This window comes from Psittacula echo, assembly GCF_963264785.1.
Source record: "Psittacula echo genome assembly, chromosome: 10".
Lineage (NCBI taxonomy): Eukaryota > Metazoa > Chordata > Aves > Psittaciformes > Psittacidae > Psittacula > Psittacula echo.
In genome coordinates, this window is record NC_137741.1 from 6,431,629 (window position 1) to 6,448,232 (window position 16,604).

General features: G+C 39.2%; 1 protein-coding gene across 1 annotated transcript in view; it reads left to right on the top strand.

The window, feature by feature from the left end:
• TRPM1 (transient receptor potential cation channel subfamily M member 1) overlaps positions 1–13,128 on the top strand; it is a gene marked incomplete at both ends in the record, with an annotated part of 76,839 nt that extends 63,711 nt beyond the window's left edge. The window contains 6 exons of the mRNA XM_080626432.1: positions 1,144–1,395; positions 2,101–2,275; positions 6,536–6,680; positions 8,511–8,710; positions 9,810–9,942; positions 11,850–13,128. Of these exons, the coding sequence (XP_080482558.1) occupies positions 1,144–1,395; positions 2,101–2,275; positions 6,536–6,680; positions 8,511–8,710; positions 9,810–9,942; positions 11,850–13,128 (2,184 nt within the window). The remainder of the gene's footprint in view (positions 1–1,143; positions 1,396–2,100; positions 2,276–6,535; positions 6,681–8,510; positions 8,711–9,809; positions 9,943–11,849) is intronic.
• Positions 13,129–16,604: the final 3,476 nt, after the last annotated feature.

The following is a 16,604-nucleotide window of genomic DNA, read 5'->3' on the forward strand; positions in this document are numbered from 1 at the left end:
TTGACAGAGAACATTCTAATAGCCACAGAGTCCCAAAATGCCCCTCACTGGAGAGAGTTTCATTTATAACCCTTTTCCATACAATGGAAAATTCTTCTTGAGCAAAAAAGTGAGGCAAAAATGCCCTGAGGTCAGTCATTCTCTTATGTGTATTTCAAAGGAAGGCAGGGCCATAAACCATGAAGGACATCTCCATAGGTACTGTCCTTTTATTACTGATGCAGCTCTTGGTGAGAACTACAGGCAGAGAGGTGTTTTGGAGATTAGCCAGGAGTACTCTCAGACTGACCTCATAACTTTTGTGTGAGGAAGACAACATAAAAACTTGTTCTGTGTTCACATGCTGTAGCATGGTTTGCACTTAGCCTATCCTTCTCTGGTTCACAACTCTCCCATCTCATACTAAGTGCATTTGGAGATAAATATGGATGCCAAGTCAGTAAACCAGTTCTCCTGGTTTAAATGCTATTGATCAAAACCTACAACAAAAAAAGCTTAATAAAGCCAAAATAGAAACAGAGATGAAAAGGGGGTCTAAGAGGAGGGCCACAAAGATAATCAGAGGGCTGGAACAGCTCTTCTGTGAAGAAAGACTGAGAGAGTTGAGGTTGTTCAATCTGGAGAAGGCTCCAGGGAGAGCATACTGAAGCCTTTCAATAAGGGCTTATAAGAAAGAGAGAGGCTTTTTACCAAGCCCTGTCAGGACAGCTACCTGTTTTAAGCTGAAAGAAGAAAGGTTTTGATTGGACATAAGGAAGAAATTTTTTATTATAAGGATGGTGAGACACTGGCACAGGGTGCCCAGACAAGCTGTGGATGCCCCATCCCTGGCAGTGTTCAAGGCTAGGTTGGACAGGGCAGCCTGGTCTAGTGGAAGGTGTCCCTGCCTGTGGCAGGGGGTTGGAACTGAATGAGCTTTGTAGGTTCCTTCCAACACAAACTAGTCTATGTTTCTGTGAAAAGGAAATTCTGCCTACCAATGACTAAAAATATTGCGGCTTGAGACAAATTTTGCTGGCAATAGAGGGGGTCTCAGACACCTATTGAATGCAACAAAATTGGTCTTCTCTCATTACCATTACTTCAAAAATGTAACTTAGTGTTTTTCCTAATAATTTCTTTGTTGTTTATTTTTTGTTTCAGATTCTGATGTCGGAGCCTGGCAAGCTGAGCCAAAAAGTGAAAGTTTGGCTCCAGGAGTACTGGAATATTACCGACTTGGTGGCTATTTCAGTATTTATGATAGGAGCAATCCTTCGCCTGCAGAACCAGCCTTACATGGGTTATGGAAGAGTGATTTACTGTGTAGATATCATTTTCTGGTACATTAGAGTACTGGATATCTTTGGTGTTAACAAATACCTGGGACCTTACGTCATGATGATTGGAAAAATGGTTAGTGCCTAAAGTGCTGTAAATTGTGTATTTCAGAACTTCATGGGAAACTAAATTCAGTTCTGATTTTAAAAACAGGGTTTCCATTTGAGTAGGACTATGAATAAAAGCTATGACAAGGTTGCCATGTGAATTTCTCACACACGAGATGCTACTGCTAATATTCCTACTAATAGTAGCTTCATTTGAGAGGGAATCTTTTTTCTGTCCTTTTTGGTTTGTTTGGTGGTGGTTTTTTTTTTTGAGCCAGCCTTTGGAAACCTGTTCACTTTGCCTGCCTGCTGTCTCCCAAAGCCATATAGCAATAACAAGTGGTGATACACTGGGATCATTCACAAAACCATCAGTTGTGGACAGGAGATGATACAGCAATGATAATAGCACCTCTTTGCAACCACAGAAGAGGACTGTTCTGAAAATACAGCCTCACACACTCGATGCAAAACAAAGTAGGGATAGCAATGGCTTTAGCATTAAGTCTTTGTAAACGTCTATCTAGTATTCCTTTAAATGAGTGTTTTAGCTGCATTTTTGCATATGCTCAATTCATGAGCAGTAGTTAAAGCATAATACCAAGAAAATTATCCAGGGAAATTTGTTTGTTCTCTTCATACTTTCTTGTTTACTTTAATGCCTGCTGGCAAACTGGCATGCTGGTGCTGCTGTACTACCTGGTGACAATACCTGTATGGTCTCTCCGGGCAGATGATTGACATGCTCTACTTTGTGGTCATCATGCTTGTGGTTCTGATGAGTTTTGGAGTAGCCCGACAAGCTATCCTGCACCCGGATGAAGAGCCATCTTGGAGACTAGCTCGCAACATCTTCTATATGCCCTACTGGATGATCTATGGAGAGGTGTTCGCAGACCAGATAGACCGTAAGAGTAGAATTCATAGTAAGAGTCTGTTTCCTGTTTCTGAGGCAGATGATCAGATCCAAATTAATGGTTGGTTTTAATTTGGAAGTAGTATTTTGTTGTTGTTGTTTTCTTGTGACAGACTCCGTAGACTGAACAATTTTCTGTTCCCCACCTGCATGTCCTCTCTCAGTTTATATTCAAAATTAGTTAACACTGAGAGTGATACAGTCTGGAATACTCTACTGTCCATGAGTGTTCTGTTTACTTGCAGGGATCAACAGAGATCATTCTGAAACATTCTTTTGAACCAGTGTTTTACTGATAGGTTCAAAAAAAAAGATTAAATACCTTGACCAGGAGATGAAAATACATGCACCCTTTCATCTCCAACCCACGGACAGGCAATGAGCTAATACATTTTTACTCCCATTGATACATCTATCTATTTTCCAGAAATGTTTCCATTTCATGAATCAGTGGTGTTCTTTTTTTCTACAGCTGTAGAAAACAAAATGAAAAAGGAAAACTCTGCCTGATTAGCTTTGGGTGTGGAAGTAACCTTCCTTCTATAAAAGCTGAACAGTTTAAACAATAACTGTATTTTAGAGAAGATGGAAACTGTCACGTTACTGCTAGTTTTGTGTTAATATCTGAAATTTGGACAGTCAAACATGCAGCTGGCCTCCTCTAGTGTGTATCACATAGTCTGCACTTTATTTGAAATAATACAAGCTGTTCCTTCAGCTTTGTGTATGTGTTATTTCAACCATCTACAAATATGGCTTAGTAGAGTGGAAGGCTGAAGAAACTTACATCTAAGTTCAAAACCTATAAAAATCTGTGAGCATGAAAAACCTTAGTACCAAATGTAATTCAAGTGTACTTTAATTGCTTAGAAAGGAATAAAATGGGTCATTAGTCTGTTGTTTCTCAGTTATATACTCAGCATTCTTTGAGCTAGAAATCTTTCTTCAGCAGTGTGAAAGATTTAGGGGAAAAGTTCAGGCTTTGCACTAACACAAATTCAGTCTAGCTATATTTGTTCCACTGACCTTCCCATGTTGGAAGCTTCGCTGTGTCAGTAGCTTAAACATAAGCTAACTTGGAGATGTGTGGTTTTGTTGTTTTCTTGTTTTAATATTGAAATAGAAATGGCTATGCAGGGCGTTCTATTGGTAGAACTAGACTGCATTACAATTATTCTGTACATTTCTTATATCTAGAAGTCTATGGAATGACTTCTGAAGATCTCTTTGCTTTCAATCAGAAATTTTTACTCTGATCTTTCTGTGGTTCTCTGTAAACACACCACAAAAGCAGCCTCAGAAGTCACGGGGGAATGATTGCTTGGGCAGTCTAACCTGACTCTGTGGCGAGTGCTTACAGGTAGTATTGCCAAGACCCACAAGTTTAAACAATTTATGGACAAAGTATTACATCAAGTTTTCCATCTGAAAGAAGGTAGTTGGACTTTTGTCCATAGCTTCATTGAGGATAAGATGTCACCTAAAGATGAAGATCAGAAATCACAGAATTGTTGAGTTTGGAAGGCACCTTTGGAGATGATCTAGTCAAACTTCCCTGCTCAAAGTAGGGTAAAATAGAGCAGGTTGCTCAGGGAGCGTCCTGTCAGGTGTTTCATATCTTGAAGGATGAAGACTGTGCAGCCTCTCTGGACAACCTGGTGTAAATGGAATTTTCTGTATTTCTATCTTTGCCCACTGCCTCTTCTCCTTTCACTGAGTACCACTGAGAAAAGTCTGGCTCTGTCTACTTTACTCCCACACACCCATCAGGTATTTATAACATTGGTAAGATCTCCCTTGAACCTTCTCTTTTCCAGGCTAAATTATCCCTGCACTCTCAGCCTTGTCTCATTTGTCAGATGCTCCAATCAGCTAAATCTTTGTGGCCCTTTACTGGAGTCTGTCCAGTATGTCCGTGTCTGATTTCTATGGAGAACTAGACATACAAGTCCAGATGTGGTTTCACCAAAGCTGAGTAGAGGTGACTAATTGCCTCCCTTAACTTGCTGGTAATACTTTTCCTAATGCAACCCAGGATGCTCTTAGCTACTCCGTTTAGATGCCCACGAGCAAGTTTGTGGCACCTGGAACTCAACTGCAACATATTCTTAACACTAGAGAAGCCTGGCTGAGTTTCCTTCAGTAGCGTGATTTTTCTTACAGTCACCGTTTAGGTGTTGGCAAGCAAGTGTTTGTGCCGGTAGTCAAAATGAGTTTAATGATATTGTTCACTGGAATACCCTTACTGTGACTATTACTGGAAACACAGCTATTCAGCAGCTGGCAAATCCAAAGCCAGGGTGGTTCTTAAAAAGGAGAAAATGTTTCCATAATAGCTAAAGGAATGGTTTTGTGTGATAGGTTCGAGTTGGTTTGTGTTCGTGGTGGCTGCCAGTTTTGTTTGCTTGCCTAAAATATTGCGTATATTTAAATGATCATCTGCCAGAAGCATTTTGTGATTTATTTTTAGTATGAACTCACTGCCATATATAACACTTGGGGAAAACAACATGAAAAGGGAATTGCAGAATGCAGTGCATTTTTAACCAAGACATTGTTTCTAAGCATATGTCTCTAATGTTCTGACTCTTGAATTGCTTATCTTTGCTTGGTGGCAAAACTGTATTTGCAATCATCTTTTTTTTGTTTGGGTTTTTTTTTTTCTATATTATTCTATTTTCTTTCTTTCTCTCCCTGCCTCCGCTTCTATTTCATTCCCTTGGAATGCTTTTCAGTCTATGCCATGGAAATTAATCGTAAGTCTCTGTGCAAAGCCAATCATCTCATTTAGCTGAATATGTTCATTAATCTTCACTAGATACCAACATTTTAATTATAGGGCTCATCCAATATTCAGGCGTGAATCTTGTTTTTCTACTGTAACAGTTTCATTTGAAAAGAAGCAGAGGAAAAAGATTTTAATCCAGATTGCAAGTCTGTGGTTGCTATGTCTTGTTTCTAGTTCATTGACAGTTCTCTTAAATCATGATGTACAAGTGTCATGGTATAATTAATTCCCTTTGATTACCTAGATACAGTGTTTGTGTTCTTTGGCAGTACTTTCATTGATTCACTTGCCTTTCCTGTTACGCTTAGGCTAAACAGGAAAAATGTAAGTTTGATGATTGACAAGCAAGTAAAATCTATTTTATTAATCATAGTCTGTAATGAACTCATTGTCAGGCTTAGTATTTCCTGAGGTTTCTGCTAAAGAACATGTGGTTGATATATACTTCACTTGCTAAGTGGTTCCAAAAGTTGGCCTTGTATTTGAAATCAGACATGCTGGCACTGCACTTAGAACAAGTTGGCTGTGTTCACCCACCTCAAGGACATCTCTCACCCCAGGACCACCTTTATCCTCAGGATTACTTCAGGCAATTGTTTTCTCTCAGTTTGATCAATAGTCTCAATTTTTGTATCATTCTCACCAGTCTGTTTTGCTGTCACTGTATCATTTTCATTTTATATGTTTATCTCTTTGGTTTAAAATTTCATCTAAAATTTAGAATTACTGTGAAAAATAAGGAAAATGGAAATTGTCCCTGAAGTGGCAGCAGGATCACCCATGGGTGACTTCATAGCCCTGCACAAGACAAATGCCAGTGCAGGGTCCATTGAGGGAGTCCAGGCAGGGGCAAAAGAAGTCAGGGCCCACCACAAGAAGGGTCCATCCAGGGAACAAGCACAGGTCCCAGGTCCACCCAGGAGGCAGGGCTGAGACCTGCACACTGGCAAGGCTCAGGCAGGGACAGGTATGTGAAGGGGTGTCCTGCAGACCCCAGGTGAAGCTGGACAGGACCGTTAAGGCCTTGTTAGTATGCTCAGGGCCCCAGTAAAAGTTTTAACTTATGCTCAGCAATCTGGGATCACTAAGTGGATCTCTTTATATCTTTGGCAGGGTATGCACACAAGTTTGGATGAGAATTCTTTTTTAATTCTGCTATTAATGTGTACATGTGCATGTTAAGATCTTGTTCTAGACTGTTACTGTGAGAAAATCTATCTGAATTTGAGGAGAGAGCCACACTATACAGCGAACTTGGAGCTGCCTCTCTGTTCACTATTATGGGAAATTATTTTTGTATGCTGTAGTTAGAAGCAGGATTTGAAGTAGATATTACACATACTTGCTACTGGAAATAAACTGACCTTGGCAAATTTTATGCTTCTGTCATCATTAAATAAATGTGGATGTTGTTTGTAAGTATCAGGCAACTTGTGAAAAATAACCTTTCTGTTTTTTCTTCAGCTCCCTGTGGGGACAATCTTTATGATGATGATGGTAAACGCCTCCCTCCATGTATACCAGGAGCCTGGCTCACTCCTGCTATTATGGCCTGTTACCTCTTGGTAGCAAATATCCTGTTGGTAAACCTGCTGATTGCTGTCTTCAAGTATGTAAATAATCATACATTATCTTTACTTTCCTAATGTGAGAGAGTTTCTCTGAGAGCCTGTTAACTGGTTTTGCAGGGCTTTGCATTTGCACCCAGAATCTAATGACTCTATGAACATGACTGGCAAATACTTGGCATGGTGTATACACTGGGAAAGAGTGGAGGAAAGGTTGCTTTGAATTTGCCAGCAATTGCAGTAATGCATGTGAGAGAATCTGGCTGCTTCCAGTCACTATTTAGTGGCTAGTGACAGGCCTCAAGGTTGCTCTGCAAAGGTCAGAAACAGAATCCATGAAACCTACATACATAGGGAAGCCCATGTAGGCACTAGCAAACATGATTCAGTGACAGGATGAAATCTGAGCATCTAAAGCAGGAGGCATTTGCTCTTATCACTTCATCATCTGGAATAAAAAAAAAAAAAGAAAAGAAAAAAGACTTGAAATATCTACTGGTAAGACTTTCTGAACAGTCCACCTGAGAAAAGCAGGTGATCCATTTTTGATGCCCATAAATATGTAGTGTTGGAGGGCTTTTTGGCATAGGTAGCTGGTGTCACAACCACAAAAATAGTTCATTTGGTGCCCAGAAATCTACAGTTCAGAAAACCTGTCTTTCATTTAATGTATGTAGCTTTAAAGGTCATGAATTTTCAAGTGCTTAAATGCCAGTCAGATTGCTAGGGAGAAGGGAAGGAATCTTACAATGGTAGCTATTATTGGCTGGAGGACCAAGGAATCAGCAGTTTGGGAAGTAGGTCATGCTATTAACTCCTGCCATCCCACCATGACTGCAAGGGGGTGAGACCTAGCTGGGGAATTCCTGCTATGCATAAGACACAGAATGAAGGCAGATTGTCATTTAGTATTGTTAAATATATTATCTCATGTATGCTTAGCCAAAAGAAACCAAAACCTGTGTACTCAAGAATTCTCTGGTTTCAAAGAGATACTTTAGCTGGTTTTGTGAATGTAGATACTCTAGAGCACAGAAAGTCAGAAAAGAAGTGGGCGGAAAATGTAAAAAAGGAAGTGCCACTATCATCAGAATTATCAGAGAAGTGGAGTGAGCTGTCTGAGCGTACTTTAAAATAGTTCAAAAAGTTTTGTCTAAGTCTGCTTTCTCTTAGTATTCCATAACCATGACTGTTGTTATCTCTGAATTGAATACTGTCACTTACACTTCTTCGTATCCACTGAATTAAAAACTGAAACAGCTTTACCACACCTTATTTTGGTGTAGAAATGATGAGGCCATGGCTTCCGAGAACAAATTCCTTTACAAGAATATGCACCATGTTTTCAAGTCAGAGGTGTGAGTGAATAAAGTTTGAAATCAAGACATTTTGTGAAAACTTGAAATTTTCTATGTAGGTCGAGCTGATTAGCATTTTAAAGGCAAACTATATGAAGCTTCTGGGTTTAGCATACAAAATACCTTTAATGGATTTAATACTTTGTAATATCAAAGACTGGTATGTGTCAAATAAATAGTTTATAACGAAACCCCAAAATAACAATTATGTGATTGATAAATCATGCAAGTTTCTTTTCACTAACACCTAAAGGACTTTGTACAGTAGAAGCAAATAGTCTTAGAGGTGGACTGTTCTGGGTGGTGTGTAAGGGATGCAGAGCACTTAAGAGTACTGAAATCGTGACTTCTAGCTAATTATGACTTCAGCAAGTTCAGCAGCATCAACAGAGAGCTGAACCAAAGCAAGCAGTGTCCCCTTATGTTGTTATTTAGCTGCTGCTTTTTTCAACATAATACTTGCTTGGTGCTAAGTAAACTTAAGGGCCTAATAGAACCTTTGTTCCCTTTCAGCAATACCTTCTTTGAGGTAAAATCAATATCCAACCAAGTGTGGAAGTTCCAGCGGTATCAGCTGATCATGACATTCCATGACAGACCTGTCCTCCCACCACCAATGATTATCTTCAGCCATATCTACATAATCATCAAGCGAATCTGCTGTCGCTGCAGGAAGGGTGAAGGAGACCAGGATGAGCGTGACAGGGGACTGAGTATGCATGAAATCACTGTGTTGAGCAATTTCCATTGTATTAGCAGAAAGCAGCAGCTGTTCCAGTGCTGAATGGTCAAGAGTATTTGCAGAAGACAGTATGGGAAAAATTTGTATCACATTCACAGCTCTTGAGCTTTGAGGGCTCTTGAGAATACAGTGCTGTGCCGCTGCTGCTGACTTTCTTTAACATGTTTCCTTAAAACAGTGAGATGGCATCTACTTAATGCAGTTCTACCAGGTTCTAGTGAAGTTCGTATGTTGGGAGGGGCAAACAGGAAATTGAGAAGAAGGGATCACAGTTTTAAATGTCACCTGTAGTGTCAGCTCTGTGATTGTGAGCAACCTATGTCTAAGAGTATCCCTGCTTCCGTTTCTCCATGTTAGAGATTTATCTGCCATCTCACAGGGCAACAGCGAGGATGTCTTCTATCATACTCTCTAATTGTTGATTATTATGTTCATTATATGCCTCGCTAAAATAATCAGATGCTCACAATTATCCCTGTATTTGTACATTTCACAGGAACATTGCTGCACAATATGATTGAGTTAAAAAGGGGAAAAAAGTAAATGTAACACTCCAAATACAGAGACAAATTCCAAGAAGGATGAAATGTTCCTAAAAGCATACATTTCCCTTTGGTTTTCCTTACATTATTATAATTTTCTGAAGCTCTTATCCAAAGAATCTCTGGGAAACAATCTGTTATATTATCTGCTGCCTGTAACTGGCATCATTTTAAGAACAATATTTGAATGAAGGAACAGTCAAACTGGCAGAGATTGCTCTAGTCTTTATAAAGTAAAATCTAGTCAGGTTGTTCAACATGTAGCACAGCTGTTAGAAAGTGCACAGGTCATTGAGAAAATACATGTCATAAAAGCAGTGATGGTCATAATGCATTACGTTGTCTTCATGACTGTGGCCTTCTTTGGCTAAGTGCTCATTCCCTATTTACAAAACCATCTGTTCCTTTAGTGCAGGAATAGAATCTGCAGTATCTGTATGTCCAAGGTAATCTGCTAAATTGGATTTAAATTGACTGCCAGAAGTTCAGAAAAAGAAAACTCGTATTTTGTTCTTCTGTTTTGCACAGAGTTATTTCTGAATGATGAAGAGCTAAAAAAGCTGTATGAGTTTGAAGAGCAGTGTGTAGAAGAATACTTCCAGGAAAAAGAGGATGAGGAGCAGTCATCTAATGATGAACGCATTAGAGTTACTTCTGAAAGGTACAAATTACAAGAAAAAACCCACACCACTTAACTGGAACAGTAGTGGGTTTTTTGTCTTCATTATAACCAAAATTGAGGTAAAGTACAAAAGATTTAGATCTTGAAGAAAATCACCACCAGTTCAGAAGCTGATCTGAATCCTGAGTAAATACTTGTGAGGGTACATCTCTCATGAGAGCAAGCTTTGTGTGGTTCCTGCTGATATGACACTAAGTCACTAAGGCTGCTGGTTTGGGTGGCTTTGGTATGAGAACATTTTTATTCCTGGTAAATTGTTGACCTCTCACCCATCTGCCTATTGCATTTATGCTTTCTGTTTGAGCAAATTATGGCTTGCTGAGCTTCCAGCAGCTCATCCAACCAAGAGAAACATGTTAGACTTAATGACAAAAGCACTGAGTATTCTTCCCTTGGACCTATGGTTTACGTTAGGGTCCAGCACTCACAACTGCTGAATTTTACTCTCTGCCACAGATTCTCTTGGAAAATTTGAACAAAGCATTTAGTTTTTCAGTCTGAACTTTCCCATTTAAAAGGCAGAATATTCACATGTAAATCATTAAGCTGTTCTGAGGACTAGGTAATGTTTGCCTATTGTTGTGTATGCGCACAGTGATAACGGTAGCAGCAGTTTTTTACCAGGTCACATGGCAGGACTGTTCCCAAAGCTCTGCCTATTCTGTTAGTAGTTCTCAGTCAAAAGATAGGGTCTTTAGTCACTTCTTTGAAATAATGAAAAATTCTCCTTGTGAAGAAAATGATACATAGTTTAAATACTTTCACCTTCATTTACCTTGTGGTATTCTGATGATGAACTACTCCATATCAATTTCTCTACCTTCCTTCAATATTTCTTATGAAGAATATTCTTATTCTTATGAAGAATATTCTTATTTCTACTTACCTTCCTTTCAATATTTCTTATGAAGTAGCTCTGTGACCCATATAATTCTTTAATAGATAAACATCTTTTTCTTGAAGGGAGACCCTGATCTTTTTGTGTTATTATATGTGAAATTTGAGAATAGAGAAGTAAATGAAATATGCTACGTGTATTTGAGTAGTTTCTATTGCACTATTTATCCATGGCAATTTGTCAAAATCCTAGGTATTGTGGTGGAGAATAAAGCAGGGCTGGTAAGCCTCACTGATTCACTATGGTCTATGGGCACAAAGTAGATTTGCTTATTTCTCACAGCTTCTTGCTCCAGATACTTTGGCATCTTTTGTGTGTGAGAGAGAAAGAATTTTAATTTCATTTCCACAGTTGCTTTACTAATGTATGTTCTCTAAGTCACATTCTAATGCATTACTTTTATATACATTCTTCTGGTACCATCACTTTCATTATGATATAAATGATAAAAGAAAATGGGAAAAAGTATTATTTTAATTGAACTAGACAGTAATTCCACTCCCTTCTGCTGATAGATAATTGAAAGGTATTTCAGGAGCTAAAGTAATTCCATACACACCAGCATATGTTCCCTCTCACACAGTTACAAAATCTGTTTTACAACATGCCTTGATGCTATTTTAAGTCATCTTGTGAGCATGTCATTAGAAAGTATTTTTCATATCATAAATCAATGCTTCACAGTGAAAGAGGACAATTAAACATGAAGTAGGTGGCAAATGGAAATGTTAGTAGTAGGCTGTCCCTAAGGGCTGCAACTTTTATACTCTTATGGCATGTAAATAAGGGCAAAGTTCAACTAGCCCTCTGACATGGTGTATAGGTAACAAGAAAATGCACATGTATGCTACACATAGGAAAAAAGCGTGATACATGATACACAGCACAAAATTCTGCCTTACAAAGAAATCAGTAGCTGAGTACCTGTGAAAGGTTACTGTACCATTCCACAGCTTCTGTTCTGTGCTTCCTCTTTTATACCCAACAGAGTTGAAAATATGTCTATGAGGCTAGAAGAAGTGAATGAAAGAGAACACTTTATGAAAGCTTCTCTTCAAACAGTTGACCTTCGACTCTCTCAGTTGGAAGAACTATCTGGTCGGATGGTGAATGCTCTTGAGAAGCTGGCAGGTATTGACAAATCTGAGCTCACGTATACACGTTCACGGGCTTCGTCTGAGTGTGATGCTGCCTATCTCCTCCGGCAAAGCAGTGTTAACAGCTCTGATGGCTACAGCATGTACAGATACCATGTCGGAGGTGATGAGCTAGCGTACGATGAGAATACCACTCCTATGTCACCAGCTATGGGATTGCGTAAAAAAGCCCATTCGGTTGGCACCAGAGAAGATGGAGTAGACCCAAGGATGCTGGTTCCAGAACACCACACCAGTCTCCATTGTACCTCTAGTGCTAATGCAGTCACTACAGCAGATTACAGTAAATCTACATGCGAAATTGCACAGAATGTTTCCAGACCCCATTCTGGTTCAGGTGGTTCTGGGGATGAAAAGCAGGGGATTTTCAGGAGTGATGGAATGGTTCCTCAAAGTATAAACCAGATGGATGCTGTAACAAACAGACAGTCAGTACCAAGATCAGATTTTCAGAACACTCAGTTAAAACTAGAACGTACCAAGTTAGAAGCAACCATCTCTTATCCCTTGGACAAATCTAAAGCAATGCGCTATTTTCCTCCTGAAACATTCAGTGCTTGTCAAACCACTATGATGAAATCAAGGAGCTTTATATTTGCACAAGGTGGGAAGCTGGTTGGAGGAGTTAGCAACTGGACCACAGAATACAGTACCATTATGGATCAGGTGTGCCCTTCTACAATTGAACAGTGGGCCACAGAGTGGAAATATGAAGTTGAGCAGCAGCTTTCTCAGGAGCCTCCTCCAGAATACCCTGGGTTTATCTCTGAAGCAGAAATGCAAGCAGAGCAGAAACAGTTACAGATGGACACAGATGATGATGGTAATGTTGGTGAGGCAGATGTGAGTGCCTCTTGCACCTCTATGCCTGCCACTTACAAGGCTGAGAAAGAGAATTTACTATCAGTAAAGCCAGAGAGGACTTCTGGGTTCCCCTCAGTACGGTCGAAGAGTTTGCACAGCCATTCTCGGAAAGCCAAGTCTGTAAAGGACAAATTAAATAGACCAGGACATGCCAGCAGCGTAACTAATCTGGTGGTAGCATTTGGCAGTGCAACAGAAGAACAGAAAGCTAGGCAAGAAAATGCATCGACAGAAACTGAATGTTAAAATGGCTTACGGCTCCTGTTTCACCAACAGTCAACAAAGCAGCATGACTAATTGAACAAATTACGGATTTTAAAATTAATTTCTAAAGAAGAATTTTGTATGTATTTGTTTCTTTTCATTTTAAAACTGAAATATATGCTGTGTTCTTAAACAAATGCTTGGTGGGTCAGGTGAAAGGGAGATGTTCTCTCAGGAGCAGAGAAAAAGTAGGCATAGACCACAGATGCCAACAGTATAGATCGATCTTTGTTCCATTTCAGCCTCCCTCATAAGCTCATTTACTGAAAAGCTCTTTATAAAAGCTCTTGGAAGAAGGACAGTATTATTATGTAATAATTTAGAAAATGGCTTTTTCTTCTTTTTTATCAGAAGACTTCTTAAACTGAACAAATTTTTAACCAGTTTTTATCCTCCCTTATGCAGCTGGTTTCTTTGTAGCTATTGTGTTTTTCAGATCAAAACAAAATTGTTGGAGGCAAGATAAAATTATGCAGTCCCATCTTTCATTAATGCTTTCATTCATGCTTCTTAGCTGCTTTTTGAGAAAGGCACAACATAGCAATTTTCGTCCACTAAACCAGGCAGAACTGTGTTTGGAGAAACCTGACCTGGAAAGCCATGTGCAGTTATATTCTTGACCTGTCCTTAAACCTTAGTGGTATCATCTTGCTTGCAGGATCACATCTGTCCCCACCCCAGAGCATGCTGACAGCCTTAAACTGTTGAAAAATGGTGATCATTGTTTCAAAGCTCTTAGGAAGATTTTAAGTATATGAAGTATACAGAGATCTTAATAATATTAATCCAAGATCTGCATTAATGTTTTGTATAAATGGGATTACAATCGAAGTCCATGTAGGGTAAGAGTCTGGCCTTTTTAAAGGCCTACAAGGGAAACCATACTAAACCAGGAAAGGTGTTCCGATGAGGAGGGATCGAAATGCAGCCAGTTTATGTGTTTGAAGCAAATCTACTGTGACAAATTCATCTTTGACTTTGCAATTCCATTATGACGACACATAAGGAACAGTTTCTAGCAGTCAGCCTAAATAAAAAATGAATTTTTCAGAAGAAAATAGAAATTCCATACATTTTCTTGAGTAAATTTCATCAACAAATGTCAAAGGGGAAAAAAAAGTCTCTGCAGTGAAGCTGTTTTCTGTCCCTCAGTGATTAAGCCTGAAAATCCCCATCTATAGTTAGTTTCCCAACACACTTGTTTCAACAGTGGTTTTCTAAGTACTAGGTTTTGATAGTTCTCTTCATAATAAAGTAATGTTATTTGTCTCATTCTTCCCTGTTTACCTTTTAGGAATTCTGTTCTCCCAAACATTCAGCACCTCTCTGTGCCAGGGGATGCATATCATTGAACAGACAAGAAAGTTAAAGGCATGTTAACTTGTGCACGGAATGCTGGTCAGAATTTTATGCTTAAGTCGTTAACTGTCAGGACTTACAAGATTTTGAAAAGATAGGATTTCTTTTTTTCCCATCATCAGCTCCACAGTATGTAGGTCTCAGCATCCCCCTTGATAATGCTTATTACAGCATTTTGAAATGCAGAGATTGATGGAAGACACCACAAATGCATTTATGGCATCAGCTTTTTGTTGTTTGTGTTGTGTTTTCACCCTCTGTCCATACTGATACCTTCGAGTACTGTTACCATCCTGAATGTTCACAGTAACTGCATAGACATTTCTGAAAGTTCCGTTGTTGCATACTATGGATTTTTGCTAGCTTGGTCTTATTAGCAGGTTTCCTGGTTTCACTGTTGTCAGAACAGTGCTGACATTGTGCTTTCCACAAGGGCCTCTCTTTTATTCAACTTTAGGGAACTTGACATTTTGTAAAAAGAGAATGACATTTGAAATTGTTTCACTTCCATGTTTACTTCTGTGTTACCATTGTATGCAACTACATAGCCATTTTGTATGTGTGGTTAAAATAGCCTCCAGTTTGCCAATGCCTTTTTATCGTTTGCCTGCACACTCACCAGAAACTAATTCATTAACAAACACAAAGGGATGCAGCTTTTCAGCACTTCGCTAAACAAGCAGTATACATTGTGGAATGAAATACAGTGTGTTGCATACCTCTTGTTACATTGTCTTTATAAATCATGTGTTAAACCGTGCTCTGTTTGACCAGTTATTTTTTAGCATTTACATCACAGATTTATCAGATAGCACGTAGATTTCAAGCAAAAACAGTTTACCTTTGTATTTATTTACTTCCTTTGTGTAAAAATACTTATAAACACATGAGAAACATGTGAAATGCATTCAGTACAAATTCTCCACTATAGCAATATCAACACACTTACCTGTTTCATCTTAAGCAGTGCATGGGCTGAATATTTTCTAAGCAAAGTTTCTTTTTTAACATCTGCCAGTAATTTCCATGAAGTTCTTTATACAGTCGTGACTTCATAGGGCATGGATGTTTTCTGTGCTCTTGCATAGCATGAACTGAAATTATAACCTCTCTGCCATTAAATGTGAAGTAACTACACTGACTTTGGCAGTTTAGACGTACAGCCATTTTAATAATATTTAAATATTATTAAATATATTATCCTCATAGCAGCCTTCCAGGATCTGAAGGGGGCCTACAAGGATGCTGGGGAGGGGCTATTCCTCAGGGACTGTAGTGACAGGACAAGGGGTAACGGGTTCAAACTTAAACAGGGGAAGTTTAGATTGGATGAAAGGAAGAAATTCTTTACTGAGAGGGTGGTGAGGCACTGGAATGGGTTGGCCAGGGAGGTTGTGAATGCTCCATCCTTGGCGGTGTTCAAGGCCAGGTTGGATGAGGCCTTGGGTGGCATGGTTTAGTGTGGGGTGTCCCTGCCCATGGCAGGGGGGTTGGAACTAGATGATCTTGAGGTCCTTTCCAACCCTAACTATTCTATGATTCTATGGCTCTGTATTTACACAGAAGACAGATTTGGAGTATGTTAGACAGAATAGGGATCAACACATTTGCATGTCTGGTTACATGCTTTCTTGAATACTGACTGAAAGGATGCAAGCACAGAATTTGCATTTCTGAAGAAGCATGTTTAATACTGCCTTTGAGGAAGATGCATCCCTCCCACTGCTTACTATGTGGTGACTCCACAGAAGTGTCACTGGGATTTCCACTTACCATGATTTATTGTGTGCTTGACTTGTACTGAAGCAGGTCAAGCCTACAGAGTCTGTACTCTAAGGCTGTGTCTGCACAGAGGCATTGCACTGGGGTAATTCAAGTTTGTTCACCTTATAGTGGCTTTTGCAATACAGATGTTTCCCTCTCCTTCAAGGCAAATGTTTTAAACATGGCACCAAATTGTAATATTCAGTAGTCAGGTTTTTAACTATACCAGCTGATTGCATGAGTTACACTTTTTTTATGTTGCATTATTCTGGGACTAGCCTGACATTGCTCTTACAAGCCTTTGCTATTGCATAATCACTCTTTCCATTTTAGAC